Below are 16,393 nucleotides of genomic sequence, written 5' to 3' on the forward strand. Positions count from 1 at the left end.
TGTAGCCACCCACCTCCTCCAGACTATCCACTCCTGGCTGTCAGCACAGGCCAACGTGTGCATTAAAGCTGGAACAGGTGCTGGGTTTGTCAAAGAGACTTGGTGGTAAAGCCCACCACTTTCCAAAGTCCTTAAGGGCACACCACAGACAGAAGGAGAACGGACTCTTCAGCTCTAACAATCGATCTATGGATCTATACAGCTCATGAACAAGAGGTTCTGCTTCTCGATCCACTTTGTACTTGGTCTCTCCTGATCAGGGCAATGTCTAGGCATGCCTACAGGAAAGAACCTGACTTCATTTACCTAACTCTTCTGACACAGGAATTTGGCAGCTATCTTACAGCTACCATTGAGCTGGAACAACACAACCAGATCGAGTCTGACTAGGAACGTGCAAGAGAAAAACTCCAGAACAACTATTATCACCAAGAGTCCTGAACCGTCCGGTTCTACTGGATATCTGGTGGAAATACCAAGCAATGGAAAACCTTGTCACTTGGAGTCATCTAGCTAAAGTATTTCATATAATCTGAGGAAGCATTTACTGTGATGCAGCTGGATATCTCTGGGGGGGAGCGGGGAAGGATCATTTTTTATGTGGTGATCCCTTTGAGGTCTGGCTCCCACAGGAAGGTTAAACAAATACCCTGACAAACTCATGTGGCATCCTTCTCAGTAGATCACGGATGGATGTGCCTCTTTCAAGAGGTTTAACAGTGTCATCAAAACGATCCCAATGTCATTCAGGATACAGAACACATTTGGCAGAACTGGAAGGACCAACGGTGCCTGCTGTGAGAACCTAAGTAAAAGGCAGCACTTGGCAGAGAGGAGGCCCTTCACCATCACCCTGTGTTAACATCATTGCTAACTACAACCCACCGATTCATTTACATGCCATGTCTTCTCCAAATAAAGATATCTGTGCACTATTTCTGATTCCAAACCAGGGAAAATGAGATTCTTCCTGTCAATCAAAGCAGTGGATGAAACCTGGGCTAATGCCTGGGCCAGCAAACCCTTCTGCTGGATGATGGCCCTTCAGAACACGTGGTTTGTCAAGACATTAACTTGTAAGCAAACATTTGGGCCTCTGATGACAGTATAGAGTCCAACACCACCTGCACTGTAGCAAATAATATGTGGGGCTGTAGGAGAACATTGTTCTCATTTTAAAACTCAATTTTTCTGAGAACTAAAAAACAATCTTCCCCCCCCCCAATACTGTATTAGTCACATCCAGCTCCGCAGTGAAAAGACACAGTGATGTTCCGGGAATATCGAATTGTGGATAAACATCCATTCTTTGCATGCTTTTGAGTAGAACCAGAATTTCATAATGATTTTTGTGCAGAGAACGTTTGTAACTGTTTGGATTTTCCCTCTGATTTAGGAGCGTACTACACTGTGAAAATGTCAATAGTCATGAGAGAAGAGGCAAGTTTTACACTTCCCCTGAAAGATGGGAGCCTTCAAGCTCGTATTTTACAAACACTACCCGGGGAGACTGATTCTGCTCTGCGCTAAGAGGCAGCGGGTGACTTACAACATGATCGGCCGCTTCCTTGGGTTTTTATCAAGAGTTTGCTTTTCTCAAGTCATGACTTGGCCAAACACCTCTTGATGTGCAGCTCACACCCTGTCTGGCCTTGCTCAGGCTTGCCACGCAAAACAAGTCACTGAAAATTTAAAGTATTTATTTTCTGGAGCTTCTTTCTTTATTTATATTTATCTATCTGTATATTTATATATAATATTTATTTATATTTATCTATCTGTATATATTTATATATCTATCTATATTTATATCTGCTTCTTTCTTTATATTGATTCCAATATTGACAATATTATAATATCAATTATAATTATTTTCCCCTACACTTTTTCCTTTCATTTTCTCACTTTCTCCTTATGTTTTCTTTCAAAAGCTGTAGAGTAGTGAACAGGGTGTGCATCAACAGTTAACAAACCCAGAAAGCTCCTCTTTTCCTAAACCACTCATCACTTCCCTCTCTCAGATGTCACTAGAGCAGCCCTCCCCTGTGACCGGTCAGAGGGAACTTTAGGTGGAATCCTGAGCAGAACGGGTGGGATGAAGCTGTGGGCTCAGGAACTGGGTGTGCAGATGCAGTTCTCATGTCACTGATACTCAAAGCCTTCACGTGGCACAATGAACAAACATCGTGCAGCAGCAGGCTGGTCAGTCCAGAGACAGCACCTCAGACCCACAGCTTCACCTGCAATGCCAGTTGGCTCCAGTATTTCTACCCTGCACCCAGTCCAGCTGATAGCACTGTCATCCCTTAGTGCCCGCAAACCTGCACTGAAAGCCAGTCTTTCTCCCACACCTTGTATTAGAAGTCCCTGCATCACCACTGAGTTTTCCATTATGATCTCTCAGAAATAAAATCTACTCCAAACTGTCTAAAATACAGCTAGAAGTTTCCTTCTGCACTGAAACCAGTGGTGACAGAAGGAGTTATGCTGGCTGAATCCTGAGTTGCCATATACACAGAACCACTGTTCAGACATCTAGGGGAAGGAAGACCCTGCACCCTCAATTACACACTCAGAAAGAATCTGTCTCTACTGAGAGCAAAACTAATGAATCTCTGTAATTAAGACAATCAGTTCACTCCATAGTTACCACCATTGCAGCAGTGTCTCAAATTAATGGGATGCTGGATGTGGTATTAATGTGATTCAGCTCAGTAAGCTAAATGAAGCTCCCAAGGGTTTTGTATTTAATATACAGACAGTTCTCCACTGAAATAACATAAATTTTATATAATCTTTTCTACATACACCCCCGGAAGCATTCAATAATTCTCTATGAGATTTCCAATATTTAATGCCCATAGCCTAGCATTCCTTTTAAACTTTGGAGATTTAGCAAGACCTCCAACCTGCCTGATCAATGTGGGTTAGAAACAATGACACCCTCCTACTGACCTGCACTGCTCCAAAGTAATTTAAGCCATAAATCTACCTCAGCTGCTTTGCAAAATGACCATCACAGCTGGACATTTAAGGTCTTGGTCTTATATCTGATCTACAGGGAAGAACCTTGTGGCCATTAAGAGTTCTTCTGAAATCATCAGGGATCTCTATAGATCCAAAGGTCCATCTGCCTGGGAATGATTAATGCACCAGTGTTCAACCTGTGGCCGGTTCATTGACTTCTCCTGTGAGTGCTATAAAAGGTAAGAAAAGTCCTGTCTGTTGTCAGGGGACTCGCATGCATCAGACAGGAGCCCGCACATCCTGGAAACCACTGCTAGGAACTACCATCAGAAAGGCTGCCGTGATGTATAAACAGCAACAACCAACATGCAGTTCCTTCGCTTACCTTTAAAATCAAACTGGTAGATGTTTTTCAAAGATTCATGAAGAAAGTAAAAACTTCCTAGAGCCTGCAAAAACAACCAGAGATTATAAAATATTGACTTTGGCCAACTAAACCCCCAAAAGCATCGTGCTTTCCAAGTGAAACCCAACCACCCAACCAACCAAACCCACAGAAATTAAAGACTAATAAATAGTTCACATTTTCTAAGATCTATGCAAATATTCATTTCCTTTGCTGCTTCTCTGAAGCTTCATAAGCCACTGTACAGAAGATCCCTGGCAGCTGACTGAACACAGTAAGGGCAGGATTCCCAGGTGGACTGGTAGAAATGCCAGGGGGCGGATGCAATCCATAATACAGACAATCCCTTCCCAAACACCCACCGCATCCCCACAATTCCTGTGTAAAAGAAGCCTGACAATTTCCGGTTCACTTTCATGCAAAACGAATGCTTTTGGAGACTGCAGGACAGAAATGAGAGACGGGTGAGAGATCCAAGAACGCCTGAGAGCCAGGCACAGATTTTCCATCCTCCCATGCTGTGCAGTGTCAGTGCCTTTGCCAGCTGCAGGGCAGGAACACTTCAAACCTAACAGGAGTGTCGGGAGTATTTGTGCCGCTTGTACAGCTCTCCATGCTGGTAACTGTTGGATGTAACTATGACGCTGAGCAGTACAGAGCAGTGGCTGCTCCTGGCATCAGTGAAGCCACAGAGGCGGGTGTTTTCTCAGGGTTCACTGACCCAAAGAGAAAGAATATACAGGTGACTTGTATGTTTGGTATACAAGTAGCAGAGGGGCTGAGACGTTTGAATACATGGTAAGCTTCTTGACGCTGGCAGAACTGGTGTGTCTCTAAGCATCAGCTTGAGCAGAGTTCAGTGCCCGCAACAATACATGAAACAAACAACTGAGTTACTACTGAAAACAAATTACTGCACGTTCCTAGTTGGGATTTAGACAGGATGTACAGCTCCTTCTGCTCATCTCCTCCTCAGCAACTATTCTCTTCAGTTTTTGTCAAAACAATGACCTAATCCAGCTATGGGATTCTGTTACAGTTTAAAGGTTAGTCCATGACTGAGTAAAGCATCTCAGCATAGCAGTAATGTCGACTGCCTTCACAGATAAACTCCCATCTCAACAAATGCGTTTTAAAAGCATACCAAAGGCAACTCATATTCAGCAGAATATAAGTACTTGTCCCTGACAAATACTTAAGTACTTTCCTGGTTTCTGAAGGTTTCTGAGATCCTAACCCTCAACAATTCATTATTCAAGGCCAGGTTGGACGGGGCTTGGAGCAAGCTGCTCCAGTGGAAGGTGTCCCTGCCCATGGCAGGGGCTTGGAACTGGATGAGTGTAAGGTCTCTTCCAGGCCAAGCCATTCTAGGGTTCGGTGATTATTAGAGCAAGCACCTTTGTTTGGGGTGCTACCTAAGCATACCCCTTAGCGGCACAAGCACTTGGGTTCCAATGGAGACACAAGCTGAAACGCCATCCATCCTGAGACTGATTGGGATGTGCTGGCTGGCTGGTGAGAACAGCAGTCGGCCCACCATTGATTTTAGGACCCCATGAGATAGAGGAAATAACTCCAAATATCTGCATCCCGCATTTCCTGTGTACCCACTGTCAGACTGCTGGGGTTGTGTTCACAGAGGGCCTGAGGGAGCTCAGCTGTGACCAGACCATGATGCAGACACACACATCACAGCAGTGTGATAATAATGCTTGTGGCAATCAGTGTCTTACACTGGTAGAATAGAGAATTGAAGATCTGAAGTGCAAGAGACCATCCAGCCCCAAGGTGGGTCTCAAACACTCAGGTGAAATGCCGGTGCAGCCCCTGCAGAGGCTGCTGAAGGAAGGCTGCAGGCTCACCCCACCAGAAGTGCTAGGCTCCCCTCACTGGGTCCAGCAGCACCACCCAGGCAGCACCCAGTGCATCCCAGACCAGTTTTAGCCAGATGTGTTGAGACACACACAAGGGCAGCCTGGAAAGACAACCCCAGTATCACAGGGAGGACTGTTCCTCCACCAGAATATTTTTCAGGGTTTGCAGGTTACAAATTCCAGCCATGCCTGATACACAGCCATCCAACTTGCACCTAAATGCCTGGGCAGAAGAGGAAGCCACAACCTCCAGCACAGCCTGAATTCTAACTTGTCCTGAAGCTTACAAGATTCCCTTAACAGGGACAATCCTCTACCTTCCCGCTCCTTCACATCCCCCCCAGCACTGAGCCCTGCTCCCTCTGCAGCAAGACTCCATGGACCTGAGGGGCTCTGGCCGGGACACCCTGATCCCGGTTCCACTTGTGTCCTGGCAGCCTTGTCAGGATCTCACCTATACGTGTCATGAGCTTGCTGCTTACTTCTACTTCTTCACAGACACATAATATCCTCCAGGTAGCGAGAGGGAAATTACATATGAGAAGAGAGTAAAGGAAAGTCAAGTGAGAAATGAAAAAGCATTGCAACAGACTTCATATTGGAATAGAAAACCACATACATTTTAAATCAGAACTTGATGAGCCTGTAAATACATCTGATGCACTCAACAGAAGTTGAGGGGAAAAAAGGCAGCCTGCCACTAGATAAACCCTTATTGAGAAGTACAAAAGCAGCGATACGCTGAACAAAAAGGATGACTTAGTTTCATTTTGTCTTTCACTCTTCTCAGGCAGACCCGTGTGTTGGATCAGTGGCTGCTGCATTATTTATGAGACGCTGCGCATCCAGAGATTAGACACCGCTCATTTGTCAAAGCGCAACCGTGAGGTCCTGCCCATCTCCCTGACAAACCGCTGCACCCACCAGCAAACACTGTCACGCATGGAACTGACAAGCATGCTGCCTGACCCCCAGCCAGCTTCCTTCACCTCTGAGGGTTTCTTCTTTGCAGCATGGAGGAGGCAAGTAGGAAAATGCAGGAGACGCTGCTGTGGAGGACTCGAGGTCAACATCCCAGCAGGACACAGCCAGGACAAAGAAATCCTGACACAAGACAGAACTATTGCCACCTGGGATTTAATTCCAAACTGAAGAAACTGGCACAAGCAACAGAAACCACTGCTGCCTCGAGAGGAACTTTCCCTATGCTCTGGCTTTCTTCAAAGAGATTGAAAAAACAGATTAGTCTTAAATAGCAATATGAGTACGGAGACTCTTCTGGTAGAGAAAAGTACACTTTGCCTCTCAAGGAGCTAACCTAGGTAAGTCTTCAAGTCACATGCAAGCTACAGGTAAAATTCAATGAAAATAACTTTCCTAAACTCACATACAAAGCCCCCAGTTAAAACCAAGAAAGAAAAACACACACCATCACAACTTTACAGTTAGTGGAAAGGCAGCAAGTCCTGTGTAAGAAGTGCCTGTTCCTGTGGGCTCACAAAGGCACTGCTCCACGCATCAAGGAAAAACACGGATGGAAGGAAGTTCTTTCCAGAATTCTCCTTGATAAAACAAGTTACAGTGAGGCTGATGACAGCCAGGGGCCTGGGATGGGCTTAGAACACAGGCTCGGCTGCGGGACCTTCATGTGGACTGGTGAAGGTGGAGACAGTGACTGGGTTCATAAGAACTGCTCAAGCTGGCATCATCATACAGATCTGCAGCACAGAATTTCACCTACTGCACAAGCACCCTGCATTCCCAGCATCCAGGCATTTTATGTGCCCACAGGTTTTAGTCTACTGAAATCAGTGTGATTAATCACGAAGAAAAGTAAATCTGAGTGGAACGACACCACACCTTAGCTCTTACCTGCTTATTTATTTGTTGATCTGACCTCAGATAAAAGCCAACAACCTAAGTATTACCTCAAATGCAAAAGGGACAGGCCAAGGGGAATGGCTTTAACCTGCCAGAGGGGAGACTGAGATGAGCTCTTAGGCAGAAGCTCTTCCCTGTGAGGGTGCTGAGGCGCTGGCACAGGGTGCCCAGAGAAGCTGTGGCTGCCCCATCCCTGGCAGTGCTCAAGGCCAGGTTGGACACAGGGGCTTGAAGCAAGCTGCTCTAGTGGAAGGGGTCCCTGCCTGTGGCAGGGGTTGGAGCTGGAGGAGCTTTGAGGTCCCTTGCAACACAAACCAAGCTGGGATTCTGTGATTCAAAACCAAGAAGAAACAAGATGCTCTAAAACTTCTATTTGGATGCCATGATTCCATTAAAAATAGAGCTGCCACTTGTGCTCAAGCTACAAGGTTTTTTTCTGAGCATCCTGATTTGCTCACTGCTTGATTTCTTACACTTAAAATGTTATTTTTAAGAACTATTTTTGAAGAATTATGGAGCAAAAGCCTGTTTGATAGGCTGCATTTGTAGCACTGAGCGTCAACTAACTGTGCACAAAGAATCTCTGATAGTGGTTAAATAGCATTGTGGGGTTTCAGGAACTGATACTACTAACATTAAGATAGGCTTTGACTGGGTATTTCTAAACACCCCATTGAAAAGCAGCAGAACTATAATGGAACGGAAATTACGGTTATCATGATCTTCCGCATTGTTACAGACTTAATCAGGTCTATGTACATAAATGTTAACTTGTAACAGCGGTGAGTGCAGTTACAACTCACTGCCTACCACAGAGAACTGTAAGAAACAAGAAGCTTGCTTTCAGAGCCTAATGCTTTGGCCCTTTTGTTGCAGAGCTTCTGTTAATTCAACTTATTTCTCATAAAATGACAGTTTAACAATAAAGTTAAATGACAGTGATTCAAAGTCTAGAACTTTGCTTTATTTTCTTATTTACAATTTTAAGATTCTTTGGAAACAGATGCAGTGGCACATACAGCAGTAGGACACAGCGTCCAAGTAACACGATACAGAAACCCACTGCAAATTAGAAACCACCCCAAACAGTTCAACTTCCAAAAATTTCAAATGTAAAGAAAGAAAACTATTATTTGTTCCACATTAAGGGTTGCTGAGATTGATTAATTCTGCTGTCCACACAAATTCTATGCCATTTGTAAGCATGTGCTTTCACTAAAACGAAACCTCAGAGGTCACGTTATGTATCACACTTTACTTTCTTGACTTCTGCTACATCTGCGCTAGTGACTGCAGGCCAGGGAATCAGCAACTCTGCCAATATTGAACCTCATTTCTGAGGCTCACGCTCAGACGCTGAGTGACCAGCTCCTGCAGACAGGAATCGTGGTGGCACTGCACCAGCACTGAACACGAGATGGTGCGTGCTTGCTGTGCACATCATGGCTGAGCAGTGGAAGCAACAGCAGCAGCCACAGCTGCCTCTGCTGCATATTCCAAGTAGTCCGCAAACAGAGACTAGTCAAGGAAACTGGATTTCAGCAGATCCATCACAGTGATGGATAAATAGTCACAGTTAGGTCCAGATCAGGAAGTTCTCCACTTGTTACTCCAACCTGCCAGCCCTTGGGTCTGTGAGTGCACCACGGTCACCCTGCACTCAGCAGTACCAGAAGCTTCTAAAAGTTCAGGGAGGTCAGCACAGCCTGCACAGGGACCACATGGGCATTTCTCCGGATGGATCAGCCACATGGCTTTCAACTCTCCTAGGAAAGCCTGGAGCTGACCGAACAGAAAGGGCTTCACTAGAGCTCAAGCCGCTGGGCTGCTCCCATAAGCACATACATGATTCAGAGTCATAGCCCTGGCTGTGAGGAAATACCACACAGTCACTGCTGATGCTTCTATTTAAATGTATCCAAATTTTGCTTCAGAGAGGAGTTTAAGCATTGTAAATAGGCATGAATATATATCTATATGTGTATCTGTACAACCTAACGAAAACGGCAGAAAGCACCACAGTGAAAGGCCAGATAGGACAGCCACGAACAACAGATATTGTCGGCTTGCCAAATAGCTTAGAAATGGACAAGAATGCCAAAACTGATTGAGATTATTCTTCTGTCTCCCCTGAACACTGTAACTAAATAGCTTTGCTTTAAGACTCGTAAAGTCAAATAGCTTCACACACGCAGATCTACACACAAAACCCTACAGGCTGACCAGGGAACATTTCCTTTATGAACTCTTACAAACTCTTTCCGTTTCACAGCCGCTGTCAATGTCACTGTCAATATCAAACACATCCCAGCTTGAGAAAGCTTCTGTGAGAATGGCCCTCACAGAAACATTCGGGAGCCCCATGCAAAGGCTGAGGGAATCTCTCATGGCAATGCTGCTACCATCAAAATGCCTTTTCCAGGACTGATTGAAGTACCTGACCGCTCTTCCCACATCTGCACACAGAAATGTCCTGCAGAGACTGGGAGCAACACTTGGCCTACAGCTCGCACCTGAGAAGAGCTTTGCATCTCCCCCAAACCTACTATGGAGACAAAACCCAGGTGTCTTCTCCCTGTCAGCAGACTGAAGCTGAATGTTCACTGCCTTTAGTTAGGCTCCAGAATGATCCTTGGTGCAAGACTGGTAATTTCTTTTGTTATTCCATGCCAAAAGACTTGTCTGGAAAAACTGGTACCGATGGCAAGATAAACAAATTGGTTCTGACGGATTCCGCATCTGGCACTGATCATACGGAGATCCTGCCACAGGAGTCTCAAGATTTAAACTGCTGTATTTTTTCAAGAGCTAGCTGACATGATTTCTTTTTAAAGTACGTCATTTCAGCCGTGGAGATTTAATGCACGAAGGAAATACCTGAATAAAAGTTTAATTACTGTGCAGAGTAAACATTTACTGCATTACCTCACTAAATGTGATAGTTAATATATAAAGACTGCTTTAAATATATCTAAAATAAATTGCCAATGATGACACAGAAACTGTAATTCATGTAGTCATAAAATCCATAATTAGCTTTAATGAATATTTAAAGTCAAAGTTCAACCCAACTTTTTCAATGTTTAACCTACTATATCAATATAGTTCAAGGAATTCATTTATCATCGAACATGACAATGTCTGAATATTAATTGGCGCGGGGCACCGCTGACAGGAAGCCCTTATCTCCTGCCAGGCTTTTTGGCTGTGCCGTGTGTCAACAGTGGGTTTGTCACGCCCGGGATTATTGACTACCTGCCTGTTTTGCTAACAACAATTAAAACATATTCTACATATTTATAAACCTGACCATCAAGAGCACGCACCAGTTTGCCATCAGTAAAATGGAGTCTATCAGCTGTGCGCTTCACTGGGGGTAACGCAGCGAAGGGGCAGCAGCTCCGGGCAGGAAGGCGCTGGTTTCCCATGAGCGCTGCTGTTGGCGCTGCGCGGGGACGCCGCGCGTGGATCCATTTTCATCACAGGGAAGTTTCAGGCTCCAACCAGGAAAGGCTGAGATGGGAAACAGTGGGGCCCGGGCGGCCCAGCGGCCTCGCACCCCGCCAGGCCAGGAGAGCAGCTGCGTCCAAGGGATGGCTCCGGGGCTGCGGGGGTCCTGCCTGGGGACCACGCAGGGACACAGCGCAGCCAAAGCAGCGGGAGCACCACTGCCCCTCGCCACTGCCGTGCTGTGTGCAGGTACTCCCTGCCCCGGCGCACAGCGATGGCAGACCAGCTGTACAGCTCAACCAGCAAACAAGCCACGGGCCACCCGGGACGGCGGTGGCCCTTCAGAAGCACACCCTGAAACACCCGCCCTCAGTCTGCCTCGAAAACGTGAATTCCGGCACAACCGTCACTCTCTGAAACCCAGGGGCACACTAGCTCTAACACACCTAAATAGCAACCTACACCGTAACTACAAACAACGAGCCGTGTTGAGGTATATGCTCACAGGCTACTTGATCCAGTAGAGCTAGATTAATGCTAAATGTCTATTATTCACCCAAGGTTAAAACACCAGGCTGGGTACACAGATCAACTCATTATAAAATAGTCGCTCACTTTTTATCTGCAAACAAATTAGGTGTCCGGCAATTTATCATTTCCTGAATTAGACTTATCAGCTAAAGTACATACGATTAAACTGCTGTTGAGCTTCCCCCGAACAGGCCCCGTCTACCTGGTGTGCAGACAGCCGGAGCCCAAACCCCGCTGTTCGAACAAGCACACACAGCTCCTGCAGCCTCGTACCTCACACACAGCCATCAGCTTCATTTCAACAGCACTTGAATAATTACACTGTTAATAAAGTGTAAAAATGAACGGGCTGCAAACAGGGACAAACTCTCGGCACGCTGTAACTTGGTCTGCATTAACAGTATCTGCTTAGTTACACTATCAAATGGAATATCAAATGGAACTAGCCACTTGAGAAGGAGCAAGACCACCAGCAGGATTGGTGCTGAAGACTCTCGCTCCATAAAACCTAAATCAATGTTAAGTGGTGCAATACAAACAGCCCCATGTTGTAGAGGCAGCTGCAGCACCTCCTTGCACAACTGCTACTGTCCGAGCAGTGTCTCCAGTGGCCAAGTCAGCGCTGCTGAACCACTGCAGACCTGAGCAGGAGCCTGCGGGTACAGATGGTGGGGACAGAAAGGGCACCTAGCATCTACCTAAACCCTGGTCATTTTGTACTATAGTCAATCAGACCCATACCTGCAAAGACGCTTCTGCATTTCTAGGTTCATTCCCACAAGCTGGTTTTGAGTTAAGTTTCTAATTCGCTTGTAACCTGTTTGCTCTATGGATCGGCAGATTCTTCAGGCCGACTCCCAGCCATGCTGTTACAGCTGGACAGTGAAGCTACACTTCTGACCACTCTGTGCCACATTCATAACCTCACACTTCCATGCTTCCAGCCAGAAGGAGCTGTCAGAATACACTGTGTGCTCTCCAACCATCCTCAACTGATTTCAGTGCCACAATCTCTCCTGTGCGGTTGCAGCTGAGCAGCAATGCTGAGCACACACACCTTTAACATCCAGAACTGCTCACTCACTCTTTTCCTTCTTATTTCTTTAGAACCATTCTTTTAAGTGCGAGACCAACAACGCCTGACCTTGCAAGGGGAACAGTCACCAAATTTACCACTAAAAAATACAAATAATTCTAAAGTAAACAGTGGTCTTTTGTTTTGTAATACTAGAATCCAATGTAATTGAGGAAACAACTGACCCTCCAGTGCCCACGTACAGTTTTATAGCTTGTACTATTCATTTCTAGACTCATACCAAGATTTATATATTTTCAAATGGGCTTATCTGTTTAGGTTTCTACAAAGGTTGTGACCTGTCCGCATGACAGACTGGGAGAACTGTCTGAAAAATTCCAAGGTATCTAAATCCCAGGTCATTTAAAGGCTTCATCAAGAGACCATCACAACAAATAAGCTGTTTGCAGGCCTGCTCTTTAAGGATGCCTCCGCCAGGTCTCTGCTTGCAGCAGCCATCACCAGCACATTTTCAGGAAAAAAAAACAAATCCCAGGAGCTTTTATTTTCCAGCTGTGAAGGCCAACGAACTGCGTGCTCAGCTGACACGCTCCACCCTTCAGTTATCATTCCTCTACTGCAACATGGCAATGAAAACTCCTGGTCCATTTTAAGGATTCTTTGGCACTAGTTCATTGAAGAAATAAAGAAAAAAAAATAACAAATAGAACACCTGAGCTATGGATAAACCTGTCTGGAAAGGAAATGAGAAATTGGAACGTAACCTACTGCACTGACACAGGATATTTAGTGCCACTTTTGATGCCGACACGTTTCACAGAGAGATTTAACACTTTAATTACAAATCAATTCAATTAATAAAAATATCATACAGAGGTTCTTTTTCTCAAACCCAAGATTACTGACACACCAAAGGGCCAGCATGAGCTAAGCATATGTATGCTGAACAGTTAGAAAAAGGCCACTTATCAATATTCCTGGACTCCAAGTAGAACCTTCACAAAGTCATTAATCACACTGTTATTTAATATTTCTATTACACAAGCACTCCAGAGGCCCCAATCAGGATAAAAGGCACACAGCTTGGCTCTGCACCAGTATGGAGCGAGACTGCCTGAATACAGGATTCAGAACTGGAATTCAGGGCCACGCTCGGAATTCTGCCCCAGCAACTTCCTAATGGGCCTGACTGCAAGAAGTGAGTGTGATCAAACAGCCAAAACCTAGCTCCTGACTCCACCACCAGCTTCAACAAGTACACAGCCCTGCCCTCAACACTCACTGCTCTTCCTATGGGGAGAGAGACAAAGAAAATCTGAGTTCTTTCTGTAAGCACAGCAGACAGAATATGTGCAAATGTACCAAGGAAGAGATATGCAGTTAAATGCTTAAATACTCAAGAGTTATTTCAGTGATAAACCTCATGGAAAGCAAAAAATGTTCCTCTGGAAGTTTCAAGTTCTTGATAAACAGAGCTCAAGATATTGTACAAAGATCAGGGTTTATCCAGTGGATACTGGTAACAGCTCACAGACTCTGGGAAGCTGTGCTGCAGTCTCAGACTGCAGAAGATAATACCAAAGTACAGGATGCTATTTTTCAGGAAGCAAGCTATATTCTACATTCCATTTCACATTTATTTCTGTAATCATTTTAGGAGTGCAGCCCATAGCAACAGAGACCACAGCAGCACTTCACCTCTTCCCGAAACATATTCCTTGTTCTCATATACTTCTGGCCCCCCAGTAGTGCTGGAGTGAGAGCACCACACACACCACCAAAGGGAAGCAGCCATGGAAAAGGCAGAAGTGATCCCATGGCACCAGATCCAGCCGCAGGTAGGACAGCACTAATGCAGCGGCAGGGCACAATGCCGGTGCATCATCTGGAACCACATCACCAATTCCCATCACCCACATGGAAGGTTGGACCACACTGAAAAAAGGCCACCAGGATTAGAGAATAAGATCCTGTCATACAAGGAGTGACTAACGGAGGCTGATTCTATCCCAGCAAAACAAAGGAGAGCTGCAAATAAACCACAGACGAGGAGCAGCACTGGGGAGTGGAAAGAACTATTTAAGCTGAGGAGCAGCATTGACATGGGACAAAGCAGATCCAGACTGAAGAGAGTTCAATCTATTTAAAGGTACCTGATAACCATGAAGAAACCAGATACATGGAATATCCTTCTGGGAACATTCCTCCAATCTGCAAGGGCAGAGGGGAGATGTGAAGATTTGACATACATGAGCCCAGCAAGAAACCTGGGGCAATTTCTTTCAGTCTTTTTGCTCCTATGAATTAGCAGCTGCTTCACCACCAGCCAAATCCTGGCACTGCTCTAGTCAGTAGGTGATGGCCCTCCAGGGGAGGCCACGGAGCTGCTGTGAGGGCTGGAACAGCTCTGCTCTGGAGCCAGGCTGAGAGAGCTGGGCTGGGGCAGCCTGGAGAAGACTCCTGAAGGGGAGACCTGAGAGCAGCTCCAGTGCCTGAAGGGGCTGCAGGAAAGCTGGAGAGGGGCTTGGGACAAGGGATGTAGGGACAGGTCAAGGGCAATGGCTTTAACCTGCCCGAGGGGAGACTGAGATGAGCTCTTAGGCAGAAGCTCTTCCCTGGGAGGGTGCTGAGGCTCTGGCACAGGGTGCCCAGAGAAGCTGTGGCTGCCCCATCCCTGGCAGTGTTCAAGGCCAGGTTGGACACAGGGGCTTGGAGCAAGCTGCTCTAGTGGAAGGGGTCCCTGCCCGTGGCAGGGGTTGGAGCTGGAGGAGCTTTGAGGTCCCTTCCAACACAAACCAGGCTGGGATTCTGTGACTTGTTAGATGAGGCAGGATCTGCCTCTGGCAGTGCTACTGGAACTGGGATGCAACTTGGATGTCTCCTGGTGGGATGGGAGAGACTGCTGGGGGTTAGCGTTTTACCCTATTTTCTTCCATTAAAAACCAAAAGGTAGAAGTGCTCGGTGGTGCAGGGACTGCAAGGCTGAGTGCTCAGCCATGGTCACTTGCTCTAAATAATTTTAATTTTAAAACCTTTGGATCAATTTAGGATTTCATTGATACATTCTTATATAAGGCACTCAAGCTGGCAGATTCAATTTGATGAGGAGGCATTAATGCCCATTTCATTTAGTATTACACAGGTCATGTCCAAATAGGAAAGTGCCATGTGGTAAAAGGTTGTATTTAGCATGTCAGTGGCAGTTGCTTTGTATCTCAGAGAACCTTTGTAGCTGCCTCAAAATAAGAGATGATTGATTTACAAAGTACCAAATTTCAAATTTCATATTCTAGGACTAAACATCAAATAATTGGACAAAGCTGTCCCCCTGTCTGACCCATCACAATCAAGCCCCTTTCAAGGTTGACTGCCTGCATAAGAAATATGTGCATAATTTCATTTTGTCTCCTGTCCAACATCCAATGTTAGAAGTTAATTAAATTGCTTGTCCATTGTATTCATCCACTTACAAAGTTAATGATATTCTGTTCCTGAATTAAAGAGAATTTTATAAAGCCTGCACTATGGAACCTGGCATGCTGTACACCGAGGAGCTGAACCCTGTCATGGTTCCTGATTGCAGCTCTCCTAATTAGGAAACAAAATGAATGTTTCTGTGTCTGCCAATGCAGAGGACAAGTCATTCCAACAGCGAGGGTAAATGCTTTGTACAATAGCAACTTAATAATATCTCATGTTTGACTATAATAAATCCTGCAGGATTAATAAACCTGTTAAATTTTTAAATTACCATAACAAAGATGAACTGCAGTGTAACAAGACAGCCTCAAACCAGGGACACAGGTTTGAGGGACAGAACAGCTTCTTGCAAGGGCATCCACCTCGAGGACACTGAAATCATCAGATCCTCGTTCTTGCATGGGAAGAGGAAGGAAAATGTAATGATACAGCAAGCTCCCAGAGCCAGGATCAGCAATTTCAGCTACCCTGCTCTGAGCTCTTGGCCCAGGTACAGAGACCTGGTACCTGCACAGCAGGCTTCCTGAGCAGCCACGCAATCACACGTGGAGTGCGGCTGCGAATCAAGTACCTGTTAATGGCGAACTCGCACTGCCCGAAGCTGCTGCTGACGGCGCGGAGGCAGAGCCCGGTTAACTACAGCCCTGCACGCCTTGAGCAGACACCCTGCTCCCGCGGGGCTGTGCCTCGCAGCGGGACTGCGGCGGCGGCGTTCACCCAGCCAGGGCCCTGCAAACAATTGCCATCGCTGTCAAAGCTCACCCATGC

General features: G+C 45.8%; 1 protein-coding gene across 2 annotated transcripts in view; it reads right to left on the bottom strand.

The window, feature by feature from the left end:
• The window catches only part of INPP5A (inositol polyphosphate-5-phosphatase A), a 213,101-nt gene that overhangs the window by 104,249 nt on the left and 92,459 nt on the right, over positions 1-16,393 (bottom strand). For both annotated transcript variants that reach the window (XM_061478615.1, XM_061478613.1), the window contains exon 5: positions 3,353-3,416. In XM_061478615.1, coding sequence (XP_061334599.1) covers positions 3,353-3,416 — 64 coding nt within the window. The remainder of the gene's footprint in view (positions 1-3,352; positions 3,417-16,393) is intronic.

Source organism: Pezoporus flaviventris, unplaced genomic scaffold, assembly GCF_033815535.1.
Source record: "Pezoporus flaviventris isolate CSIRO_AGI_PZ_B2104156 unplaced genomic scaffold, CSIRO_AGI_Pfla_v1 ptg000129l, whole genome shotgun sequence".
Taxonomy (NCBI): domain Eukaryota; kingdom Metazoa; phylum Chordata; class Aves; order Psittaciformes; family Psittacidae; genus Pezoporus; species Pezoporus flaviventris.